General features: G+C 37.9%; 1 protein-coding gene across 1 annotated transcript in view; it reads left to right on the top strand.

Annotated features, from left to right (window-relative positions):
• The window catches only part of abtb2a (ankyrin repeat and BTB (POZ) domain containing 2a), a 41,043-nt gene that overhangs the window by 4,519 nt on the left and 13,682 nt on the right, over positions 1-22,842 (top strand). The window contains exons 3-4 of the mRNA XM_022665246.2: positions 18,738-18,887; positions 21,303-21,510. Of these exons, the coding sequence (XP_022520967.2) occupies positions 18,738-18,887; positions 21,303-21,510 (358 nt within the window). The remainder of the gene's footprint in view (positions 1-18,737; positions 18,888-21,302; positions 21,511-22,842) is intronic.

Genomic DNA, 22,842 nt, shown 5'->3' with positions numbered 1-22,842 from the left:
TTGAAAGATTGAGTCCAGTCCAGTTTCGTAGCAATTACAGTATGAAAGAGCTTTGATCTCAATCTAAAATCTAAAAAATATGCTTTTTCTATTGTTGGTAATATAAGACATTAAACACACTTTAAAACTGTCATTTTAAACAGCAGCTTCTAAAATAAATAAATGAGATTTTAGTCTCATTATATGAACTGTTGACTAATCCGTGTGAATGTATAATTTATAGAAACACAAAGATCAGATTGATATTGATCTATTATCTGTTTCCTCTATTTATTTACTCTCACTGTATTAAAACATTGGTTTGGAATATGCATAGTTTAGTTTATACAAACTTTTAAATTAACACATATATTAACACCCATTTATTTAAAAAGGTCTCAATAGCTCAGATAGGCTAAATATAGTTGTTTAATTTTGCAACAGACTGTTTTCTAAACCCCTTAAACATTTCATATCCTGAATTTATTTTTATATACCACATATTGTTCTCACCATATGTATTGACCAGCTTATCAATCCCTGTGGTTCTGTTAGCTGATTGATTAGTGGGTTGAGTGTGTCGAATGCTGATGATGCAGAACAGATTGAAAGTTGGTACATACACCGCTACCATTGAAACAGGGCTGCTCCGTATTATACCCAGCAGGCCCACATCTGGAAACCCTTAAAGAGTAAATGACCTCCGCAGTTCTGCAACAGAATGACCCTATTTTCTATTGTGTGAGCTGTTCTGCAGCTCCTTCATTCAGAACTGTTTAGTTCTTCAGGTTTATACATCTGTACAGACCCTTCTAGCACCTTGTATTAGCACAGTGTTACAGGAGGTGCATTGTAACCATATGGGCCCTATTTAGCAACCTATAGACGAGCCGTCAACCATACATGTACTAGGTCTCTTAGTTATTCATGGGTGTGGTTAATTTTGGGCGTAACGTGAAATAAACCAATCAGAGTGTCTCTTGCACATTGTTCTCTTTAAGAGGCAGGTGAGCTCTGTCTTTGGTGGATTGCTATTGTAACGGTGCAGCTACCTGGACGTATCCAACAAAGGCTTCTCAGCAGAGGAAACTGAGCTGCTGGTTGATGCTGTGAAGGAGCTCCAGCAGCTCATTTACGGGAACAGCAATGTTATTTTATTTACTATTCTGTTTTTTGTTGATGTAAAAGTTGGGTTTGTGCTCCTGTGTGTTCATGTGTGTGTAATAAGTGGGGGTGTACGCTCGGCGCGCCTGTGTTACCGAGATAGCCATGAACGTCTGACTGTTGGCGTCTGTCTAGGTTGTATTCAGTCAGTGGAGCTCCTGTGTTTTCTGTTACCAAGATAAACAAGATAAAACTCCAGAAATGTACCTGAACACACCTCATTTCCAGAACACCACGCCCATAGATGTATATATATTCAGAAGCACTGTTGCTATTCAAACAATGCAGGAGGAAGGTGTGAAAATAGACTGTTAACGGGGAGTGTAAGGTAGCAATGAGCATTGTGACGCACTTTGTGCAGGGTGTAAGAGAGGGCAATATGTGTTATTGGCCAACACCAGATATTTTTACTTTTACCATGATCATTACATACGTTTTTGTTGCCATTTAGGAAATTTCAAATGTTTGCCATGTTTTTTCTTGATAAGAAGAATTTGCTAATGGAATTAAGACACTCCACCTTAAAAGGCCCTGTGATTATGGTACATTTACATTAGCCTGTTCTTATGTATAAGGTTACCAGCAGCAAAAACTTTTGAGAGATATTCAGAACATGGTTTGGGAAAGTCTGAGGAATTACAGTAGCACTGCAGCAGCAATTAAAGGGGGGAAAACCCAGCTGAAACTATACTCAACCCACCAAACCCTGGCAGCACGTCAAATATGGTTTTAAAAACAAGGAACTCCCTGAAAACGGGGATATTAGCCATGTGGGTGAGGCTTTAAATGATATTCCAGCAAACCATTGCAGGTTATAGGGTTCATCTGTTTAATTCATTAATACAATATTAATCAATCAACCTTTATTTGAACTCAGACTATACTGAGAGTGACCATCATTTACACTGTAGCTGAGTATTATACAAATAGATCAGTAATCATATGTAGAGTTGGGTGATATAACAGTAATACAGTATATCGTAATATTTTAAAATCTCAAAATGAGGACAGTATTTCACAGTTTTGAGCCTTTGTCTGATGTTCCAAATTTCTGTTGCGTATCTAGTATGTATTAGTACTGGGATTTAATCAAATTAATGTGATTAATGAAATTAATGTATATAGAGGGAATCTCAGTAGAGAGGCTTGAGCTTCTGTCAGAAATGTGTAAAGAATCATTAAATTTTACACTTTTCTCTAATATAAAATGAAATATAAATTATGCTGTTGAAGGAGCTACTTGGTATTTAATATATATACATATTTTTTATCTATTCTAATTAGATAAATTAATCTTCTGGCTTTTTTATATTGATTTCAACATGCAAGTTTTTGTGCTGCCCCAGTTTGACTCCCTTAAAAATATACTTTAATAATTTTAAAGAAACAAGTTTTACAAAAATAGAAAATGTGTATTTTTTTTAGATATATTTTTTTAGGCAAGGCAAGTTTATTTATATAGCACCTTTCATACACAACGATCGTTCGATGTGCTTTACAATTTAGAAACCACAACGAGAAAACCATGTAAGAGAATAACAATAAAAATGGAAATAAACAAATTAAATAAGAATAAAGCATGAATAAAACATGATTCTAGCATGATTAAAACAATATATTTTACAATAAAAATATTTTAAAGTTTAGTTTTTTTAAGAAAGATAATAAAATAAATCAAAAAAATAATAATATATTGATGTGTATATGAGCGGGCTACAGGCTGGGGGCGCTGTGAAGCTCTGATTAATTAGGGCTCGCGCTGGAAACGGGCGGGAAAAACGCTGAGGTGAATTTTAACTCGAATTAACCAACACTAACAAAACCTGAATAAACATGGATTAACCTCTACTAGATGTTCATCATACCCCGCGGAAAAACCTCCAAACTCCCCCGCTTCGCTGTGGACCTCAGGTTTGGAGCTGTTTATTGTAAATTTTAAGATTTACAAGATGAGCGCAGTTTAGCTGGGCCTGTGCTGTCGGGTTAGCCTGTTAGCTAACGGTAGTTTAACCGAGCTAGTTCACTGATGACAGAGTCCAAACTCGGCAGAACCGGGTCAGAACCAGCCTTTCTGTCCGTCCAGAAACATATACTGGGCTTTATTCTCTCAGATACGAGGTTTTATTGTCAGTGTTCTGTTTTGTTTGGTGTAATTTAGTCAGAATTAGCTGCTCTGAGCTGTGAGGTAACTTACTGAGGAAAGATGTAACTTAGTTAGCTTAGCATAGTTTAGTTTATCAAGTGACTATACAGAGCGGGAAAACTTTAATTTCAGCCTTTCTGTCCTTCCAGCATCAGATACCTGGCTTTATTCTCTCATATAACAGGTTTTAGCCTCAGTTGTATTGTGTAATTTTGTGTAATGTAACGTCAGTGTGCCACTAGTAAGTTAGCTGATCTGAGTGGTGTGTCGTTAGCTTAGCATAGGTTTGTTTAACTAGCAGGTACAGAGAAAATTTCAGCTTTTTAATCAGTTATACTGTCGTTTAAACACTTGTTTTATGCTTGTTTTGTCCTCCAAACGTTTTATATTGTTGCCTTTTTTGCTTGTATTATCTCCTAAACGTTGCTTGTATTATCTCCTAAACCTAACCTTTAGGTTAACGTTATATTTCCTTCTAAACGTTTATATTCTCACCTTAACGTTTGATTTAACGTTATGTTCATATTTTCCTCTTAATCGTTTATAACATTTGTACTTTGCTTGTGTTATCTTCTAAAAGCTTGTATTCTCTTCTAAACACGTATATTGTCCTTTAAAAGTATAAAGTCTAATTGCGTTTCATTCTAAAGACATGTTTTGTCCCCTAAACACACATTCAATTCGAAATGTCCATATATCCGTCTAGAAGTTGGTATTCTCAACATTTTATAACATTTAGAACAGAATGTTAGATTAATATGTTAAGCTTAATTGTCTGACAGTTTGAGGCAAGATATGTATACAAATCCTTAGTTTCTTTATTTGTGCATTTAGTAAAGCAAAGAAAGGGCTTTTATCTACTTTTCCTTTTTTTGTAACTTGTAACAAAAATGTACAATGTATAATCCAACCTGATTTTGCTGCAAAATGCAAACATTTAATTACATTGTGAGACAGACATTTAAAAACTAAACAATTTGCAGTTTTCTGTTTATGAATTTAGCTTAAAACGGTCAGAAATAAGACCTTTTTAAACACTTACGCATGAGGGAGAGTTTAAATTGCATTTTGGGGGGAATCTGCCACTGATGATGCATTTTGTTTGCTGAATGGTGTATTTTAGGAAAATATCTTTAAGTATTGAGAAACAATATTTTGTTTTCTATATGGCCAACTTCTAGCTGAATACATTTATTAGAAGGTGTTTGTTTCCTCAACATTTGGACATGTTGATGCATCATTGACCACAGGCTAAGTATCTGATAAAGTGAACTGAAGTGTACAGAACAGGAGCTGTGGAACAGTTCCTCCACATCTAAGTGTAGGATGAGCTTAATTACAGTCAGGACTGTGACAGGGCCTCAGCGGATGTGGTATCAGATTGTATCAGTACTCCTTATTTCCCAGATAGCATCAGTAATCTTAAATGGAAACACTGGGAGTAGTGAGTAAGTGCACCCCATGGCTAGGATTCACTCATTTTCTTTAAATTATGGATGAAAGGAAGTCATGATAACCCTGAATAAACACGGCGGGTGTATCAGTCTGGGTTCTGCTTGGCTGCAACGCCAAACAGGATATTAGAGGAGAAATTTGGAAAATGAGGGTTATAGGTGAAACTTTGTGTTTACATCAGTGGGCTTGCTGGTCTGATTGGTTCAGTGGGAACTACAATGGTGGGAATTGGGGGTTAAGTCTGTTTTTAAGCAGTGCAATCATCACTGCTGATTCCCCTCATAAAGTGTTCAGCCTAGACTGCCTTGCTTCTTTGAGCTTAACTGCAGACAAATATGTATATATATATATATATATATATATATATATATATATATATATATATATATATATATATATATATATATATATATATCAAACTTTTAACTCATAATTCATAAATGGGCTATGAGTTAAGCTAGGGTTAACCCTAGCATAGTGTCTTTCCTAAACTCCACAGGATGTAACAGAATATTACAAACCTGTCAAATCATATAGTATTAATATGTTGCTTATTTTTACAGCTCTTTGTACATAAGGATCTTTACTGACACTGGATCTGCCATGTCAGCCATTAACTACAAAAAATATATAATATGTTAAATTTGCATTATCTGTTTTCGCCAAGGGCTTTACTTGAACCTTTAATCACATGTCTTGGGTAAATACTGCAGACACTGCAGGGTCAGCAGCAGCTGTCCTCCCTGCCATTGACCTTCTTCACCCCCTCACTTCCTCAACACTAACCGAGGACACCTGCTCCAGAGAGGTGTCAGAGCTTAAATATAAACTGGGTGTTTATAAAGGTAACACCCTTTTCTTATTTCTGTTTATATGTCGACTATACAGGAACAAGTCACCTTATTCCTGTACGCTGACTCAGCTGTTGACTTGTTTGTGTCCAGTGTTAAGTGTTAAGACACGTGTTGTGTCTTAAGTAGTGTTCTTTGTTTGTTTAAGCTGTAAAAAGTGTTGCTTGGATTTGGGTCAAGACAAATGTATATGTAAAAAATTGTAGCATACACAGTTTTCTAAACTGGTCCATGGCCCACAAGTTTCTGTGGTGCTTTAGCTGATTATTTATCATGGCGCTGCACAGAGGTTAATCCAGCAAACTTCCATTCTAGCCATCTTTTTGTTTTTTTACCAGCTTTTATTTTATTTAATTTTTTTACTACATTGCGAAAGTAGCAGGTCTGGACTCTATATCGGCAGATACTTAAAGTCAAATGATTGGACTCAGGTAAAAAAATTAATTTTGACAACCTTAGTAACAAAGCTGCAAATTGTGTTTGTTTCTACTATGGTGGGTAATGTTTTTTTTTTTTTTTCCACAGCGAGGTACAAGGGTGGTTCATGTAAAATAGCTTTATTGTGTATCTGAGTGAAGGACCACACTGTTGTAACAGATCTGGACAAATGCTGAAAGCAACGACACCTAAGAACACTGCAGTGTAAATACACACAGCTTAGTGTCTGAGCACTCGTTTGGGAATAGCACTTAAATGACTTCCCAGAGTTCTTAACAGCTAATAAATCTCTAACTATGTGTTAATCAGCCAGCTGAGGGAAACAGACCCACTCCTCTACAATTCCCAGAGCTACAGTAACAGTCTCGGGAGGCTGGATTTCAGCCAGACTTTATTCCTGCTTCACCAATGTGTGGATCTCAGACTTACTGCAGATCACATCAGTCATGAGTAATTTGTGTTGAGTTTGAGTTTTAGGATCACACTTGGCTTGTTTAAACATCATTGGCTCAATTGACCGTGCGTATTAAGGTGTGAACTTTTGATTAGCTTGTTTTTTCCCAAGAAGCCAAAAAGAGTGCTTGCGTTATTTGAGAGCCTGTAAACACAGTTAAAGAGCTGATATTCTACATTATATTGTACACAAAATTTTGTCCATGTGATCACGCTTTCCTCCATTTACTCAGATCTCACAATACCCCAAACTGCCTGTTTGTGGCTCCAGCTGAGAAATACAAGCTGTACAGGACTAGTATATTAATAGTAATCAAACTTAGCTTTAACATTTGTTTATTTACCAAAATATTCACTATATTTCTCTGTAAATTTCACTTGCGTGACTTGTGTAGCAGTGCAGAGATGCGTTATGATTAGATTATCATATTTTGTTTTTGTGTATTTGCTGAGAAATTAAAAAAGCTTAGCTGTTTTTATTAAGTATTTTTGAATGGTTGTTTTGTAGTTGTTTTTTTTCTTTGATAAAGCAAGTCAGAGTACATTTATCCAATCATTTATGGTTAAACATTTTTTTCAATAATCAGCCAGCAGGAAAAGATAGTTTTTTTTTCAGTTTTGGTTAATTTTGGTGTATCTTGACATTTAATTTTACATGAGCATTTGTAAATAAGCCTAAATTTATTTTTCACATTTTTTCAATATGTAAATCACTGTTTTGACTCCTAAAAAAATAAATATTGATGTGCACAGTGTAAAAGGCACTGTCCTTAGTTTACATAATCACACATCGATGGATCTGCTGGGTGATATGATAAAATGTTTTAAAATATTTTTGCGATATCATATCATATTGTGACACGCAGACAAAATGTGTGAAATAAGTTTAAATGCATTTTTTTTAATATTTAATAATCATTCCATGGTATCGTTAAACATTAACATCAGACATGAGACAGACTATTTTTATTTAGAAAAAAGAGTTTTGATTTTCTATGATCTAAGCACTTGTAATGCTGTAAAAGTGATGTATGGTATTCATCAAACTCTCTTTAATAAACTTCATGCATCACATTAATAAAGTCATATTATTTATTCAGTGTTATTAATATTTCCTATTAAAACATGTTCTGTTAGTGCTGGAAGGCAGATGATGAAATGCCATCTCTTTTTCCGTTAGCACAGCAGCACTTAGCAGGTCCCAAAAAGTTCTGATTAATATTTTTAAGTGAAAAGCTTAATTACATTAAAGTGTGCCTGGGTGACAGGGCTGTTAGTCAGCGACAGCGTGTTGAATAGCGTTTGGAGTAATTATGTGATCATTAGAGAGAGAGAGAGCTCTGCCCTTGGCTTAACCCTCTCATCAGGAAAGCCACATCTGTCCCTTGGCATGCTGGGAAAAGTGTGTGTTTGGGGAAGTGCTTGGTAGTGCTGGGCAGTATGATTTTTATATATATAGAATTACTCATATTTGAAGAGTATTAAAATTGTATTTATTTTTCAAGCTCATCCAGTCCGAGTTTGGGTCAGTATAAAAAGAGAAATTTTGAAGAGGTGTAGAAGCTTCAGGCCTATTGCTGGGCTGTTTCTGCTTTTTCCATCCGTTTCTCCGCCGGCTTCATTCAAGGCTTGGCTGTGCCCCTGTGTGCCTGTGCCAGCTGGCAGCTGCCACCATGACCACACTCTGCTGCTTTGTGTTGAGTTGGAACTGGAGACTGGCAGTGGGGTCAAAAGGCTAAGAGCAGAGCATGTGCTCTCTGATTCCGCCTTGCAGTGTCACTTTTACACACTATAAAGCTAAAATGCCATCTCTAGGCCTACATAGCATATACTTACACACATTGACCTTGTGTTTAATTAAAACTGTCCAAGTCTTTCTTGTAAAAGAGTGAAACAAAGTTTTTCACATAATTGTAATCTGATTATTAACTTGATCGCTAATAACATGTACACTTCTGTAATGAGTATCTTAATATAGAATATATTACTTTTTGAAATCAACTTACATTTAAAAAGAATATAACTCTTGCTAAGCTCCAGCATATTGTAAATCCTATAGCTGCCGTGTTGCTCTGTGAGCTGTTTGTTTAGTGATAAAAACCTCTTATCATTTACATCCATTTATTTATTTCTGACTTTTAGGGTTTAAAAGTGCTCTGCAGTGTTTGTTGGTTTGTGTGGTTAGTAGTGTTTGTTAGCTCTGCTGTTGCTGTGCTCGTTCAGATGTGCACAGGGTGCATATGACAATAGTTTGTTTTGACTTGACACCAGGAACTTTCGATGCATATGTTTTGTTATTCCTTTAAGATACTACTAAATGAATGCATTTCCTCTTCAGTTATAGCAGGAAAGCTTTGAGCTTTTATGTTTTTTTTATTTGAGGTGTTATGTGTTTTTTTTCTCTGCTCTTTGTTCCTTCTGGGCCACATCAAAATATCTGTTTATGATGTACAGACATATTTCAGCAGCTGTCAAAAGTCATATTATTGTCTTGTTAAAGGATATGATGCGTTCAAATTCCGAGTCTGCATTTAATGCTGTAGGGCAGATGACCTTACTTTCCTGGCACGGGTTCAGCTAGAACGATCAGATGTTTTTACACTATTTCAGAATGAGGGAGTGACGCTTCTCTTTAAATGACCACAGTGTAGCCCAAGGCCGTGACCACGACGGGCCCCTCAGGGATCTATAACATTGGAGCAGCACTGTATGGGCTTATGAAGAGCAGCATCAGCAGAATAGCTTTTTTAAGGACTTATAAGGAAATTCACATATGATGTATAAAAAGGTGGTAGAAAGTAAAATTGTACATTATGTTCACATTGAATTACAAAGCTCTACAGTGGTGCTTGAATGTTTATGAACTTTTTATGAAAATTCTGTGTATTTCCTCAAACATATATGACTTCACCAGAAAAAAATCTAATCAGATCTGAAGAGAATCAAATCAAACTAATGTGACAAACTTAGACTATTAGTCATATGTTGAGAATTTGATGGTGGTAAAAATATTTGAATGTTGGCTTTCAGTATCTGGTGTGACCCATCAGTGCATCACAAGGAAATTTTCAAAAGGCACTGAATATTTGGCAATGTAAGTCATAATACAATGTTCAAGTAAAGGATTTAGTTTTTTTTGTTTGTTTGTTTAAATTTTTCACAAACATGTGACATGAAAAGGTGAAATGGAGGGTTTTCTCCCATGAGCTGCATAACATGTTCTACTGTGTGAAGATTTGTTTTGGTTCTCCTGTTTTTTTGTGTAGTTTTAGTTTAAAATTAAGCAAACATCTAGAAATTGTTAAACTGCAAAATGTTACAGCTGCGTATATGATGGATATTGAGTTAGGAAATAAGGATTAATTGTGTGGCTGATCAGTGGGTGTGAAGCAGTATATTCAGAGTATTTGTTCACTCAGCCCAGTTTTCTAAAGAAATCGCAGCTTGTTCAATCAAATCCTGCCAGGATTGAGTGTGTCCCAGTGTTTCAGGTTTTTGGTCCAGAGCTACAGGACTTTTAAACAGCAATGTCCAACACAAGGCCTGATTGACCTACCTGTGAAGCACACTTGTGCCATTGTGTGGCACTCAGAATGGTGCTGTTGTGGCACAGTGGTGCTCTCTGACTGACTCACTGTTTTTACACCACGTTTCTTACCAGAGGAAGGAAAAATTGATGGCTGGTGTGTTAGTAAATTAGGCCGGCGTGTTTTGGGGCTGAGTGCAGGTTCTGTTGGTCATTGTTCTATAAAGTAAAAGCTCTTTTTTTTTTTTTTTTTTTTTTTCCCCCAAAACAAACAGCATATAATGAGCCTAATTTCAGAGCTGATTCTGATTAACGTGGCCCAGTTGCACTGACGGGGATTGTGGTAGTAGCTGCAGGTTAAGCTGAACTGTGCGTATTGTAATTGTAATCAGATTTAATTTATAAATCCCTTTTAAAAGTTGTATCTCAGACTCTTTTTTTTTTTTTTTTTTTTTTTTTTGTCTCATGATATCATGGATTAGGACACTGTAAAGTTCTTCCCAAGTTCACTTTTTCATTTCACTTGTTTTTTTATTTCTACATTTACAGTTTAATCTTAAAAGTATCCTACCTTCTTTACTTGCATGTTCCATGCTCTTTTTGACCCTTGAGTGTGTAGCTGAATGATATTGAGAATAGTAAGTAAGTAAAAGTAAGTACAGTTTATTTATCAAGCACATTTTAAAACCAAAGTGCTGTACAATTACAATCAAAGAGGAAAAAAAACATGAAACAAACATTAAGTAGATTAAAAAAAAGCACAATGATAATAAGTTTTAAGTTTAGGACTGTTTGTTGTCATTTTTGGCAGTATGACAAAACAACAACAAATAATTTAAAGAATACAATGCTGCAACAAAATGAAAATGAAATTTTATGATGCATATGATATATAAGTCATATGATGCAGAAGTCAATGATTCAGCATGTCATGATACTAGTAATGCACTCCATATATCCAGGACTAAATCCAGGTTGGCAGGCCTCTGTGTGCCCCAAGTTAATGTAGCTGAATGTATTTCTATTTAAAAGGTGTGTCCAACAACATTTAGACATATGTAACTACATAAACAAAGTATGTATGTAAAGGTTCTTCAGTAAGAGTTTAAATGAGGGTTGCACGTGTTGGAAAATATTGAGTAACATGAAGTTACACCTGACTATTTCTACTTTCCACAGTTTGTTTTCCTCTCATAAATCAACTAAATAAGGCTGTGCACGAATAGGACATCTCATTGAAGACTAAATTAGCCTGTGAGGTTAATGATCTGTAACCTTTTGGTCAGTCCACTTGTCAAAAGTTCAGCGGAGGGGTCAGGAGGGGAAGTGAAGATGAGACTGATGATTTAAACTGCGTTCCTGTGTTTCTGAACCACCTGTTAGGAGATAGCACTCAGCCTCTGTCCAAACGAAGGACTAGTGCACTGACCGCTGGTACTTGCTGGTCTCATGTTGGTACTTCAATCACATTAAACTAAGGGTCACAATATTGAAAAAAACTGACATTGCATTACATTTTATTTTTGTTTTCTACTACAGCTCTCCACTATTTCTCCACTTTTTCCAGGGTAGTAGAGGAGCAATAGAAAAAGGTGAAGGAGGAATAGGAGGAGAGGAGGAGCAAAAGTTTTGTGTGTGGCTGGTTATGACGCATGTGTTAGCCTCAGGGTTGCCAGAGTAGACAGACGTTCTTGGTCGTGGGAACGGCTCGGGCTGGTTTGGGACGGGTGTGTCTGGTGATGGAGGGGTTTTGGGTCTGTGGGCCCACGCCGCGAGCAGCTGTGCAGCACGCCCTGCGGCTCAGCCTTAACCTCGCTCAAACCTCATATCTCCACGGCCAGGCGATCATGTGTGTAGATGAGACTGGGTTCCTCGTACAGCAGGAAGCTGAGCTGGATTTGAGGTTGCTGTGCTAACTCGTATTTATGCTGTGTATTTTCAGTCCGGGGGTATTGGGTATCGGTCATGATGTGCTGCATGTGTGAAACGGACCCTAAGTGAAGCAGTCTGCCTCTCTGTTGGGGGTGTAACTGGTGTTACCAGATACTGGCCATTTCATATATATGTGACCTGTATATAAAACATGTATTTCTAAAGGATACTTTGATTACTTGGGATGGGAGTATAGATATAAAAGTCTAACTAATAATTTTGATTAAGAAATATAGATTTTAGCAGTTATTTTTCATCAATACCATATGAACTGGTAACGGTAACTGGATTTTCGAGCTGGTTGCTGATAATAGATTGCTGATAACTGGTTTGTGCAGATAGATTCGGTCCTGTGTAATGATAACTAGTTCCAGCTGTATTGGTGTCTAACTAAATAATAAAAAATAGGCTCCTTAGATTCCCAGTGTTGGCTCAGATGTGGCCGTAATTAGGGGAATCTGTACCAAGTTTGCATCTGTGGCATTAATATGGCATTTGGTCCTGCCAAATTTGTATCAGCTGATCGAGCTAAAAGATGATAGTCAAATGTAAAACCAGCCCCAAAGAGACACATTGTTCTTTCTCTAATTGAAATGTCAAAAATGTGTTTACAAATTTTGTCACTGTTATTGAAATGATTTCTAATTGCAATGAATATTAATATAGAATTATTGTCCAACCCTACGTCAGGATTGTCCAGTCTTATCTGCAAAGGGCCGGTATGCCTGCAGGTATTTTCAGGTTTTCCACTTTCCCACTTTCCACAGGCCCTTTATGAATAATACTGGACACTCCTGCTGCTGGTCTTTAGATTTATGTGCAGTAAAGCTGACTATCTATTCAAGATACTGTACAGCACAGCTCAGTTGCAATATATCACAATGTAATTTTAAGTACAGGAAGTTCTGTCTTATTCCCTGTATGGTTCCACTATTGCTGAGCGTAGATGGTCCTTGAGGCTGACAAACTGCCGTTCCCTAAAGCTGCCCACATGTGGACGCTGGCTTTGGTGGACGAGGCTGCTCTATTGTATCGCATGGCCAGTCAGCAAATGCTGAACTAAGCGTTTGCTGCTTTAGCACAAAGCACGGCTAAGAGGGAACCAGGGGGCCACATTTTACACCCCTGGATACAAAACAAAGTGCTTTTACTGCTGTGAACTGCTCCTACTGAAGACGAAGTGCTTTTAAAGGATTCTTCCATTTAAAAAGGGTTTAAATATATCCAGTGGTCAACATCTGGATTAATGTTTTGGAATTTTGTTAGCTTGAATGAGTCGGATGGGCAATCACTCACTTTGATTAAGAAAACAAATCCTCGTCTGCATCCCTCGTCTGATTTATTTTTGATACCCAATAAAACAGAGCTCCCAGAGAGAGGGATGGGTTTTGAATCGAGTGTAAAGGCAGAAAAACCAAAAGCTTCTCCTTCCCCTATTCCACTTGGAGCACAGTGTCAGTCATAAATCACAGGTTGAGCTTGAGCTGCTCTTATTGTTTTAACTGTTATTATCAGATCAGGCTTTATTCCAGGCTGTTTGGCACAGTAAAGGTAGTCATTGAGACCAGAGGTAAAGTGCTACTCCGCAATTCAGCCACAGATTCATGACTGACCTAAATCTGTGGAAATAGGGAATCGGTGGGAATCAGGCAAAATCCATTTAGGATATTCACTGGGAATAATGTCAAGCCACAGCTTGGAAGAGGCGGTTGCTTTTAAGATTGTTGCATATTTCTTAGGAGTGTAAGAAAATAGCAGTATAATGAATTATTGCATTTTCTTTTGGTTACAGTATCGGATAAAATCTTCTAATACTCTTTGTTTTAGAAGGAACAATGAATAAGTGCATGTGTCCCAGTATCTTTTTTTGTTTTTGTCCATGTAGTGTACAGCAGCAAAAGTTTGTAGCCACCAGCAGATGCTTTCTGAGTCAGTTTGCAATATTTTAACAAAAAGGACATTTAGGTCATTCGCCAGCAGACTTCGTCTGAGATAGGAATCTATACCTACTGCTTGTGGAAAGTCAGCAGATGAGGAAGAATAAGAACTTTCAAGTAAAGAGTTTTGTGCTTCTTTCTCTGTTAAGGATGAACCGGTTTCTTCATTGTGTAACTGAAACTGACAAGAATAGGGCTGTTGATCTCTTTATGCGAGAGTGATGTGGTATGTATGTATGTATGTATGTATATATATATATTTATTTATTTATTTATTTATTTTTGCAAAGAACTTCATGAAAATGTTCCGTATAGACCCATTCTAACTTGTCTAAAAAGAGGTATGTAGTATGTGCCCTAGGGCTGGGGCGGTATTGATTTTTTATAACCGCGGTAAAAAACTGACGCATCACCGCGATATTGCGGTTAACCGCGAGACCCCAAAACACCCCCCCCCCCCCCCAAAAAAAAAAAAAAACCCACAAATTTATTGGTAACAAATCTTTATTCTTCAAACCATACAGCCTACACACAACCTCTACATAAACCATAAATACAGCATAACAAGTGAACATATGCTGCCTGTATAATTCGTCATTGTACAGCTAACCTGTCTTTTTCCGAGCAGACTTTTTGAAGGAGGAGCTTGTCCGCCTCCCCCTTCTCCATCCATAGATCTATTTTAGGGCTGGCCCGAATAGCTGTTTTGAGCTCAGGATATTCGGCAGTAATTGGTAGCGAATATTCTAATATTCGTTTAAAAAAAAAAGACGAATTAATCCATAGCAAAATTTTCCACTGACCCCCGGCCCCGAAAAATATATATTTCTCACCCCTTTCCTCGGGCCGTTCGGGCTCAAGGCTCAAGAAGTCTGTGATAGGCGTCTGTTTTTTTTTATTCACACTCTTCTTATTTCTCATTAAATATCTACTAGATACAGATTATATCTGTACAGTATCATTTATTTCACTTCCCTCCTGAATATTTGGAGTGCATTATGTCTCCTTATGTTGTGTAGTTATGTAGTTTTCACCCCAGAATTTCTGCTGCCTCACACCAGGCTTCGGCTGCATCGCAGGGCAGGAGCGCAGCTGCCTTACGGCTATTTCGTTTGAATTGTGCAGTGCAGAGTATTACAGATTTTGTATTTTTGCACTTGGGCTATTAGCTCAATATTAAATATTTCGTTTGTTTATAAATTATTTTATATTCTTAAACCATGTTAAATTATATTCGATTGGAGGAAATTAATTCAGACATCATTTCTTTTTTGTCCCGTTACCGTTCCGCAAAAAAAATCCCGCATCAGCCCGCCACATACACAGTTTTGCCGCACCTGCCCCGCGGTCCTAAATAAATTTAATAAATTACATTTAGTGCTTAAAATTAAAAAAAATATTTATTAAAACCGCGCTGAATAGTGCGGTCACGTTTCTTACCACATTACAAAAAAAAATCGGTGTGTGTGTGCGCGTGTCGGTCCATTCTCCGCTCCTTTTTTGTGCTTAGGGTTTTTTTGTTGCGTGCATGAGAATCACTGCGTGATTATTACAATTTTCTTAACTATTTATTAATGTGCTCCCACATCCTCTGGATTGATTAAACTCCTGTTCCCGCCAATAACAATTCAGTTCTGTCTGTGCCGCAAGATATCCTGACGGGACCCGCGTCATATAATATGTTGATTAAAATGTCGTGACGTTAAGAAATCGGCTCGCAAGAGACAACCGACCAAAAAAAGACATTAGTTCCATTTTAAAATAATAGAAACCTGTCCTTTATGTTTGACAATTTTTGTTTCACTTTACGTGTCCTTACTCATCTGAAGTTTATTTATCTGAACTGAGTTTTATATGGTTATATTTGTAGCGGTTCTGAACTCAGTTCCGCGTGCTGTGAAAGAGACAAGGCGCAGCGCATTTTACCTCAGACTTGGTCAGATAACAACATTTCAGTAAAGATGGTGGTTATAGTTTTATATCATTGCTTTGCTGTTTGAACTACACTTCAAACAACCTTACTATTTTTCCCAAGACTGAGGCGCAATGCCGCGCGTTCTCCGCGGTGCTCACGCAGAACAGCCAACAGCCAGACAATGAATTAATATATTTTACTTTCTCAAAATGTGACCACGGAACACCTTACATGGCTCTATGGTTTACCTTGAGGTGGGTGAATTAGTTTGATGTGTTGGCGAGAGGTGCAGACACCACTTTCCGGCAAAACTTGCAGATGATTCTCTTCTGTTCTGAGTCTTTTTCTTCCTTTTTTCTCAACTTACTGAGCCTGCCCTGTAGCTTCCATTTCCGAGCCAATATTAGTGCTGCTAATCTTCACTCTCTTCAGCAGCCTCAATGGAGACGAAGTGAGCAGGAGACTCCAGAGCTGTTCTGGCCTCAATGAGTACCACGCACCGCGTTTTGCTTAACCCATTCGCCGCCGCGCCAGTGCAGCGGCAGCACAGATAAATGACAAAAAAAATTATATTCGATATTATGAATTTTGAGATCGTTTGACACCAATATCTATCGCGATCAAAATATATTTGATATATTGCACAGCCCTATAGTGTAGGACTTACACTTGACATATTAATACTGAATTCACCACAGTTGTGCTTATATGGAGCATTTTACTACCGCTCAAAACGCAGTCAATCAGATTTGACAGCCATAAAAAAATGCGGTAATGACGGTAATGAGCTCATCACCGCGGTGACGTCCCATAACCGCGGTATTGCGGTAATAAAATTATCGTCACAGCCCTAATGTGCCCTATAATGTGTATTAAAATCTGTTATTCGTGCTCAGACCGTATTGCATCCCTGGTTGGGGCGTGATTGTTTGTAGGGTCATTTCAGGGTTGGGACTGTTCTCAGAGTCCCTGAGGGATGCCGGTAGAGGAAATGGCAGCTAAACCGCTCGTTCTTATCTCTAATAAAGGATAAATCCATGTGGGGCCGTGACTCATTGGTTTGATTGCATGCTGCCTCACTCCACTGACTGCTAATAATGTCTGGACAACAAAGCAGGGCACCAGAGTATTTCACCAGCAAAGCACTAATGATCTCCGCTACTTCAAAGGCCAACGTCTTTGTTTTAGCTCTCTAAAAGTAGGCTAAACATTTTGCGTGACACACTTTTTGCCGTGAACAATGTTAGTTTGACAGGTGATTTTGATTCATTTTCATCGCCTAAAAAACTTAAAGTTTGATCTAGTTTGTCAGTTTAAATTTAGAAAATTTAATTTATTTATTGCTAACTTGTATTAAAATAATAGTCTAGGTTTTGTTATATCTAAATGTTGCTTACCTTTAACCTTTAAGTGTTTAAAGCAATGAGACAAATAAAGTAGCGTACACTCCTACTCCAGTACAGACATACTAACATCACTGGTGTAACTTTGGGTGTATTTGCATATGCAAAGTTTGTTTAGAGGTGGACAAAAATGTGGCATCCGGCTTAACCCACGATTGATATAAACGTTCAGCTGATTAAGTTAAAATACGATCAGTGATTGCCCCCAAAACAATGATCTGTCCATCTCTATTTGGCAATGTATCAACAATTGGAATTTGGTAACATGGTGCTGTTTTATTTTAGCGAAAAACTGAATTACAATTATAATTTTGCCTAGAGATGGGACCGATCCGATACAATATCGGTATCGGGGCCGATATTGACGTAATCCGATGAATCGGATATCGGGCGGGCGCTGCCGATCCACTTACCGATCCATATTCCAGTCCAAAGCTTGAGCTGAACAATGAACCCGCCATAACGTTAACACAAAACGCATCCCTGATCAGGATTCCAGTTTAACAGTTTACCCTGAACCCCCAGCAGCTTCAGTCTGCGGCTGACTGAGTAACTTTAGCTGTTTATCTACAAAAAAAGTCCATTATCTGGAGAGTTTTCACTTTGGAAACGCTGTACAGCAGAACGATACACGTAAAGTCAGTGTCTGAGAGGTAAACAGATTAACACCAGCAGTCTGTTAGCCTAGCTAGCACTGAACTGACAGCAGCTGCATTCCGGTGTTGTGAAGGTATTATAACTACAGACTGGAGTAAACTATATTCATAATCCACATATCCTATAAAACCACAGCATCTACAAACACTAACCAGCACAAACACACCCATCTGTTATTAAAAAACAGTCATTAATTTAGTTCGGAAATACAGTTAGCATTGCCACTTAGACGTTAGCCATCTCCATTAAGATCTGCAGTCTGTTAGCCTAGCTAGCCAAATTATTCCGGCATTGTGAATGTAATAAATAACTTCTGAAGTGAAGTGAAGTGAACTATAGCCACAATCCACATCTAATATCAAACCACAGATCCTACCAACCCTAACCAGCACTAAGAAATCAATCTGTTATTAAAAAACAGTGATTAATTTAGCTCGGAAATACAGTTAGCATCGCCAGTTAGCCGTTAGCTATTGCAGCTAATCCTCTATGCTACCTGTCAAAATAAAAGTCTCCTGCACAACCGTTGCAAAAAATGCCCTGAATTTAATGTTTAACGTATTTAATATTTTACTTTTTTTTATATTTAATAAAAAATCAAACATTTTATTTGAAAGGAAACTTTTGTGTAATTGCATATGAAGTGTGTCAAATAAATTACTTTTGAATGCATTTACATTAAATGCACCTGTGGATACTCTTAAAAGGGCTGTGTGGTCTGTTTCAGCCTCATTATTTAACCTTAATCATAGTACTATTAATAAACTAAAAGTATCGGTGTTTGTATCGGTATCGGCAATCTTATATCAGTTTTATATCGGTATCGGATCGGAGCTGAAAAAAGTGTATCGTCCCATCACTAATTTTGCCTATTGTTTGTGCAGGTGAGCTATCTCTACCTGCCCACTTCAGTCCGTACGCTGGCGGTCAGTGCCCGGAGTCGGAGAGCAGAGAGGATGCCTGTGCTCAGCTGGAGCTGCGGACGCTGGAGCAAGCTCTTCTGGCCACCTGCGTGGGCAGCATCTCGGAGCTCAGTAAGTTCTACAAACGCCTAAAGACTCAATTACCTTTACACATTCTTTAGGAGTTAATATATTTAGTCATTTCTATAAATTATAGGCGCTTTGGTCAATATGGGTCACATTTAAAAGGCTTGTGAGAACAGCCAGAATAATAAATATCGGATTTGTGCCACTTTCACCTCTGTCAGTGAAGCTATAGATAAAATATAGAATAATAAAAAAAAAAAACTGTAAAAGGAAAGTGTTGTTAGTATATTTGTACTTGTAATTTTCTGTTAATTGACCAGAAAGTGCAGCACTAACTGTGCTAAATGTGTTTTTATTGGCGTGTTTGGTCTTAGCCCTGTTTAAAACAGGCTTTCTTCAGCCCTCAGCAGCATTGTCACTCCAGGCTCACTTCACTTTGCTCCTGTTTTAGGAGGTGTGTTTGTGTTTTTGCAGTTTGTTTGGTTAACAGCCCCCCAGCTCAGGCTCTGCATGCCCCCCTCCTGCCCCTCGGGATCGTGAACACTCCTGCAGTTGTACAGCTGCTGTAAAAGCATCTTCTGTTTGCTCCTGAGGTGAAAAATCAGCTCTTTGTGCCGAGTGATTTCTGCAGGCCTACAGAGCAGCACCCCAGCACTAAACCCCACAGCTCTCTGAAACCTAAAGCCAGGCTTTGTTGAAGAATGAACAGAGATTATTCATCCACGCCTGTTTTGATTTTCTGATTGAGGCATAAGTAATTGCTCAGAGGCACGGTTAGGCCTAAGGGAGGTGGGCTTTAGATTATAGATTCCTGCTTTTAATGCATGGCCAGAATGGACCGTGTGCAGTGGAGCTTAAATTACCTTCTATATGAGGACCGAAGTATTGGGACAAATGCTTATTTGCTGTTTTTTACTAAAATCAAGTAATTAAAAAAGGAGTTAATCCTGCTTTTATTGGAGTAAATCTTCTAGGGTATGTGCCTTATTTCATTGTATACAGTAATATTGCAAAAAAAAAAAATGCATGCACTAAATACACTTTTAAATAATACCTTTTTTTTTTTAAATAATTTATTAGACAGACTTTTGGTAAGTTACTTACTGTTTACAAAATGGACAGACTTTTGTAGATTTGTTACTAGGCCTGTCACAATAATTGCAATATCAGTTTATCGTACAATAAATTTTTTTTTTTTTTTAATTGATACTCCTGAAATATTGTAATAATATTTTAAGGCTGTATCTCTCACCTCCCGAACATTATTGAAATCAGAATATTTGATCACTATCCTATCTACTTCCCAACTCAGAGTTTTGGATGATGAGCCAACCATCTTCCAGAGATCACCATTCCAAAGCTTCACACCTCTATGCTAAGAGGCTTTATTTATTTTTACAGTAATTCTCTAACAGGACTTTATAAGCTGTTTGTTAATTTACACACCTGTACCAGCATATATTAATGCCAGTCAAACTGTAATTTAGAGAACAGCAGTGGCTGCTGAGTCTTCTCCTGGCTCCTGTTTCTATAATGATGATCACAGATGCTGAGGAGTGTATCTTCTGGCTTCCTCTGCTATCTTTTCCCTCATCCGCCTTTCCTTCCGTCCTCATCCTGCAGCTCCTGGGAATTACACAGGCCTGGATTTCTACCTGAGTGCAGAACCGGAGCTGGCTGTGTTGATTTAGGGTTTGCAGGGTTCTGGACTGTATATCTAAGCAGACTGGAGGCCAGTCACATGTTCTCCCGGTGGTAGACTCAGGATTTTTGAGGGGCATCATTTTTATTTGTATCATTTTAGTATAGAAAAGTCTCTTAGCCACGAAAAGATCTGTTGGAAAAGTTGTAAACAACAGTTAATTTGCAAACCCTACAAAGATTCTCATATTGGAACCTCTAGTAGTTAGTCTATACTTACACGCTCCAAAAGACTATATCTCAACTTATTGTCCATCATGATTATGGTTATTATCCCAAAGCATCCAACCAACTAAACCAAAATGTCTCCTTGAACATAAAATGATAATGCCCAAACAATTGCATCATTACACTCTTTTATAACAATACTTTAAAGAACAAGAACAGTTCTCAATTTGACAATCTGACAAAAAATATATATTTCTGGCAGCAGGGGTGTCTTTATAAAAAAAAAAAAAAAACTGTTAAAATGAAAATTTGGCACCCCTGCTAAAAAGAAAGTTGCTGTGCTTTTACAGACATTTTCTACGTATTTCTTGTTTGTTTGTTTGTTTAACAATGTGCTTTAAAAATGATTAAAAATATAACTAAATTCTGGCCTGGAAAGTAAAGACAGAATCCAACAATTCACCAGAATGTCAAAAAAAAATATCTCTATATATATATATATATATATATATATATATATATATATATATATATATATATATATATATTTTTTTTTTATTTGTTCACTTATTCTCACTTGTTCTCTGTCAGGTGACCTAGTGTCTCGTGCGATGCACCATATGCAACGGCTGGCCTCTGGGGGGCGCTGTCTCAGCCCTGGACGTCCTGTTCACACACAACCCCTCTCCTGGTCTCCTGACGCTCTCCACACTCTGTACTACTTCCTCCGCAGCCCACAGATGGAGTCTCTGGAGAACCCCAACCTGGAGCCCCCTAGGATGGTCCTCAGTAAAGAAAGGTGAGTTTCCGGACTTATTCTAGGATTCTAGAGATGTAACCAACTCAGAATTGTCTTCATTGTGTTTAGTGCTCAGTAACAAAGGAATATAATTAATTACTCTACTTGCATTCTTACTGAAGTATTGCTGTTTTTTGGTGCGTTTTTTAATTTGTTAACCACTTTTAATATGGTTGTGTGTCTTGGCTTTAGTTGAAAATGACTTACAAATCCTCCACTCTTTGCTTACGCCCACTGGTTCTTTGGCCTGCACTAGTGGGATTGCGACCTCTGGTGTTCAAACAATCAAAGTCTACTCAGTAGACTTACTATTCTCCCACTGTTCATTTGCCTCATTGGCTTCCAGGGGGCAGCCCTAGTGGATTCATGTTCCAGATGAACGTTTCAGTTCTGCATAAATGCATCATTTATGAAGTGAAATGGCCCGTTTTAAATCTATCGTCTCCTCACTCTTAAACTCCCGAAGACTTCGCTTGGGGACGCGTTTGTTTTTAAGCTTTATCCTCCGCAGATTTCTGTCTGTAAATGCAATGTTTGCTTAGAGTTTGAAATATTTTTTTCTGGTATTTATTAAAGTAGACTTATTAGAGCTTTCGTGAAGTTTTATAGAGATTTTGTTCCTGTGAGGATGCTTGTGTGTTTGTATATAGTAGGATTTGTCCTTTTCTCGTCCCTCATGGAATGAGCTTGTGGAAAGCAAGGTTTTGAGTATCCTCAGGTTTGATGGCCAATGGCTTTAGCAGGTGTAATCATACAGAGTTTCATATGGTACAGTACGGACAGTAGCAACTTTCCTGGCCAGCTTCTGGAGGAAGGAAAGCAGAGACGTTTGTAAAATGTAAAATCAGCACATTGCTCTGAATCCCTTGGAGGCAGAGTGTTTGGCTGATGTCAGAAGTTATTGAGCAGATCCTGGGTTCTGTTTACTTGGTCTACTCTGAGTCCTGCCAGAAGCATTAGCTTCTAGGTTTAACCCTTACCCTGCGTTCACACTGGAACGCGACCAGTCGCTTGTGTCGCCCAGCGTTTGTCGCTTGTGGGCGTGTCAAGCTCAACGCCCGCGTTTATCAAGGTCCAGCCTCCGACAAGAAAAAAGGCACAAAAAGGAATCGCTCGGCCACTTTATTCTACAGCTATAACTCCCAAACTTGCTGGGCGTTTCTGTGATTTAACTGCGCTGGAAACGCAGCCGTTCCCACAGATTGATGCGGTTCCACCCCGTTCAACAGAATGAAAAGGGAAAGAAACTAGAAATTCAGAGAGCAGGAGTTTGAGGACGTCGGCCCGCCTGGTTTGTGATTGGTCCAAAGAAAAGCTAGGAGCCAATCGGGT

The sequence above is a fragment of the Astyanax mexicanus genome, chromosome 23 (assembly GCF_023375975.1).
Source record: "Astyanax mexicanus isolate ESR-SI-001 chromosome 23, AstMex3_surface, whole genome shotgun sequence".
In the NCBI taxonomy this organism is placed as follows: Eukaryota; Metazoa; Chordata; class Actinopteri; order Characiformes; family Acestrorhamphidae; genus Astyanax; species Astyanax mexicanus.
This window is presented reverse-complemented; position numbering and strand designations above follow the sequence as displayed.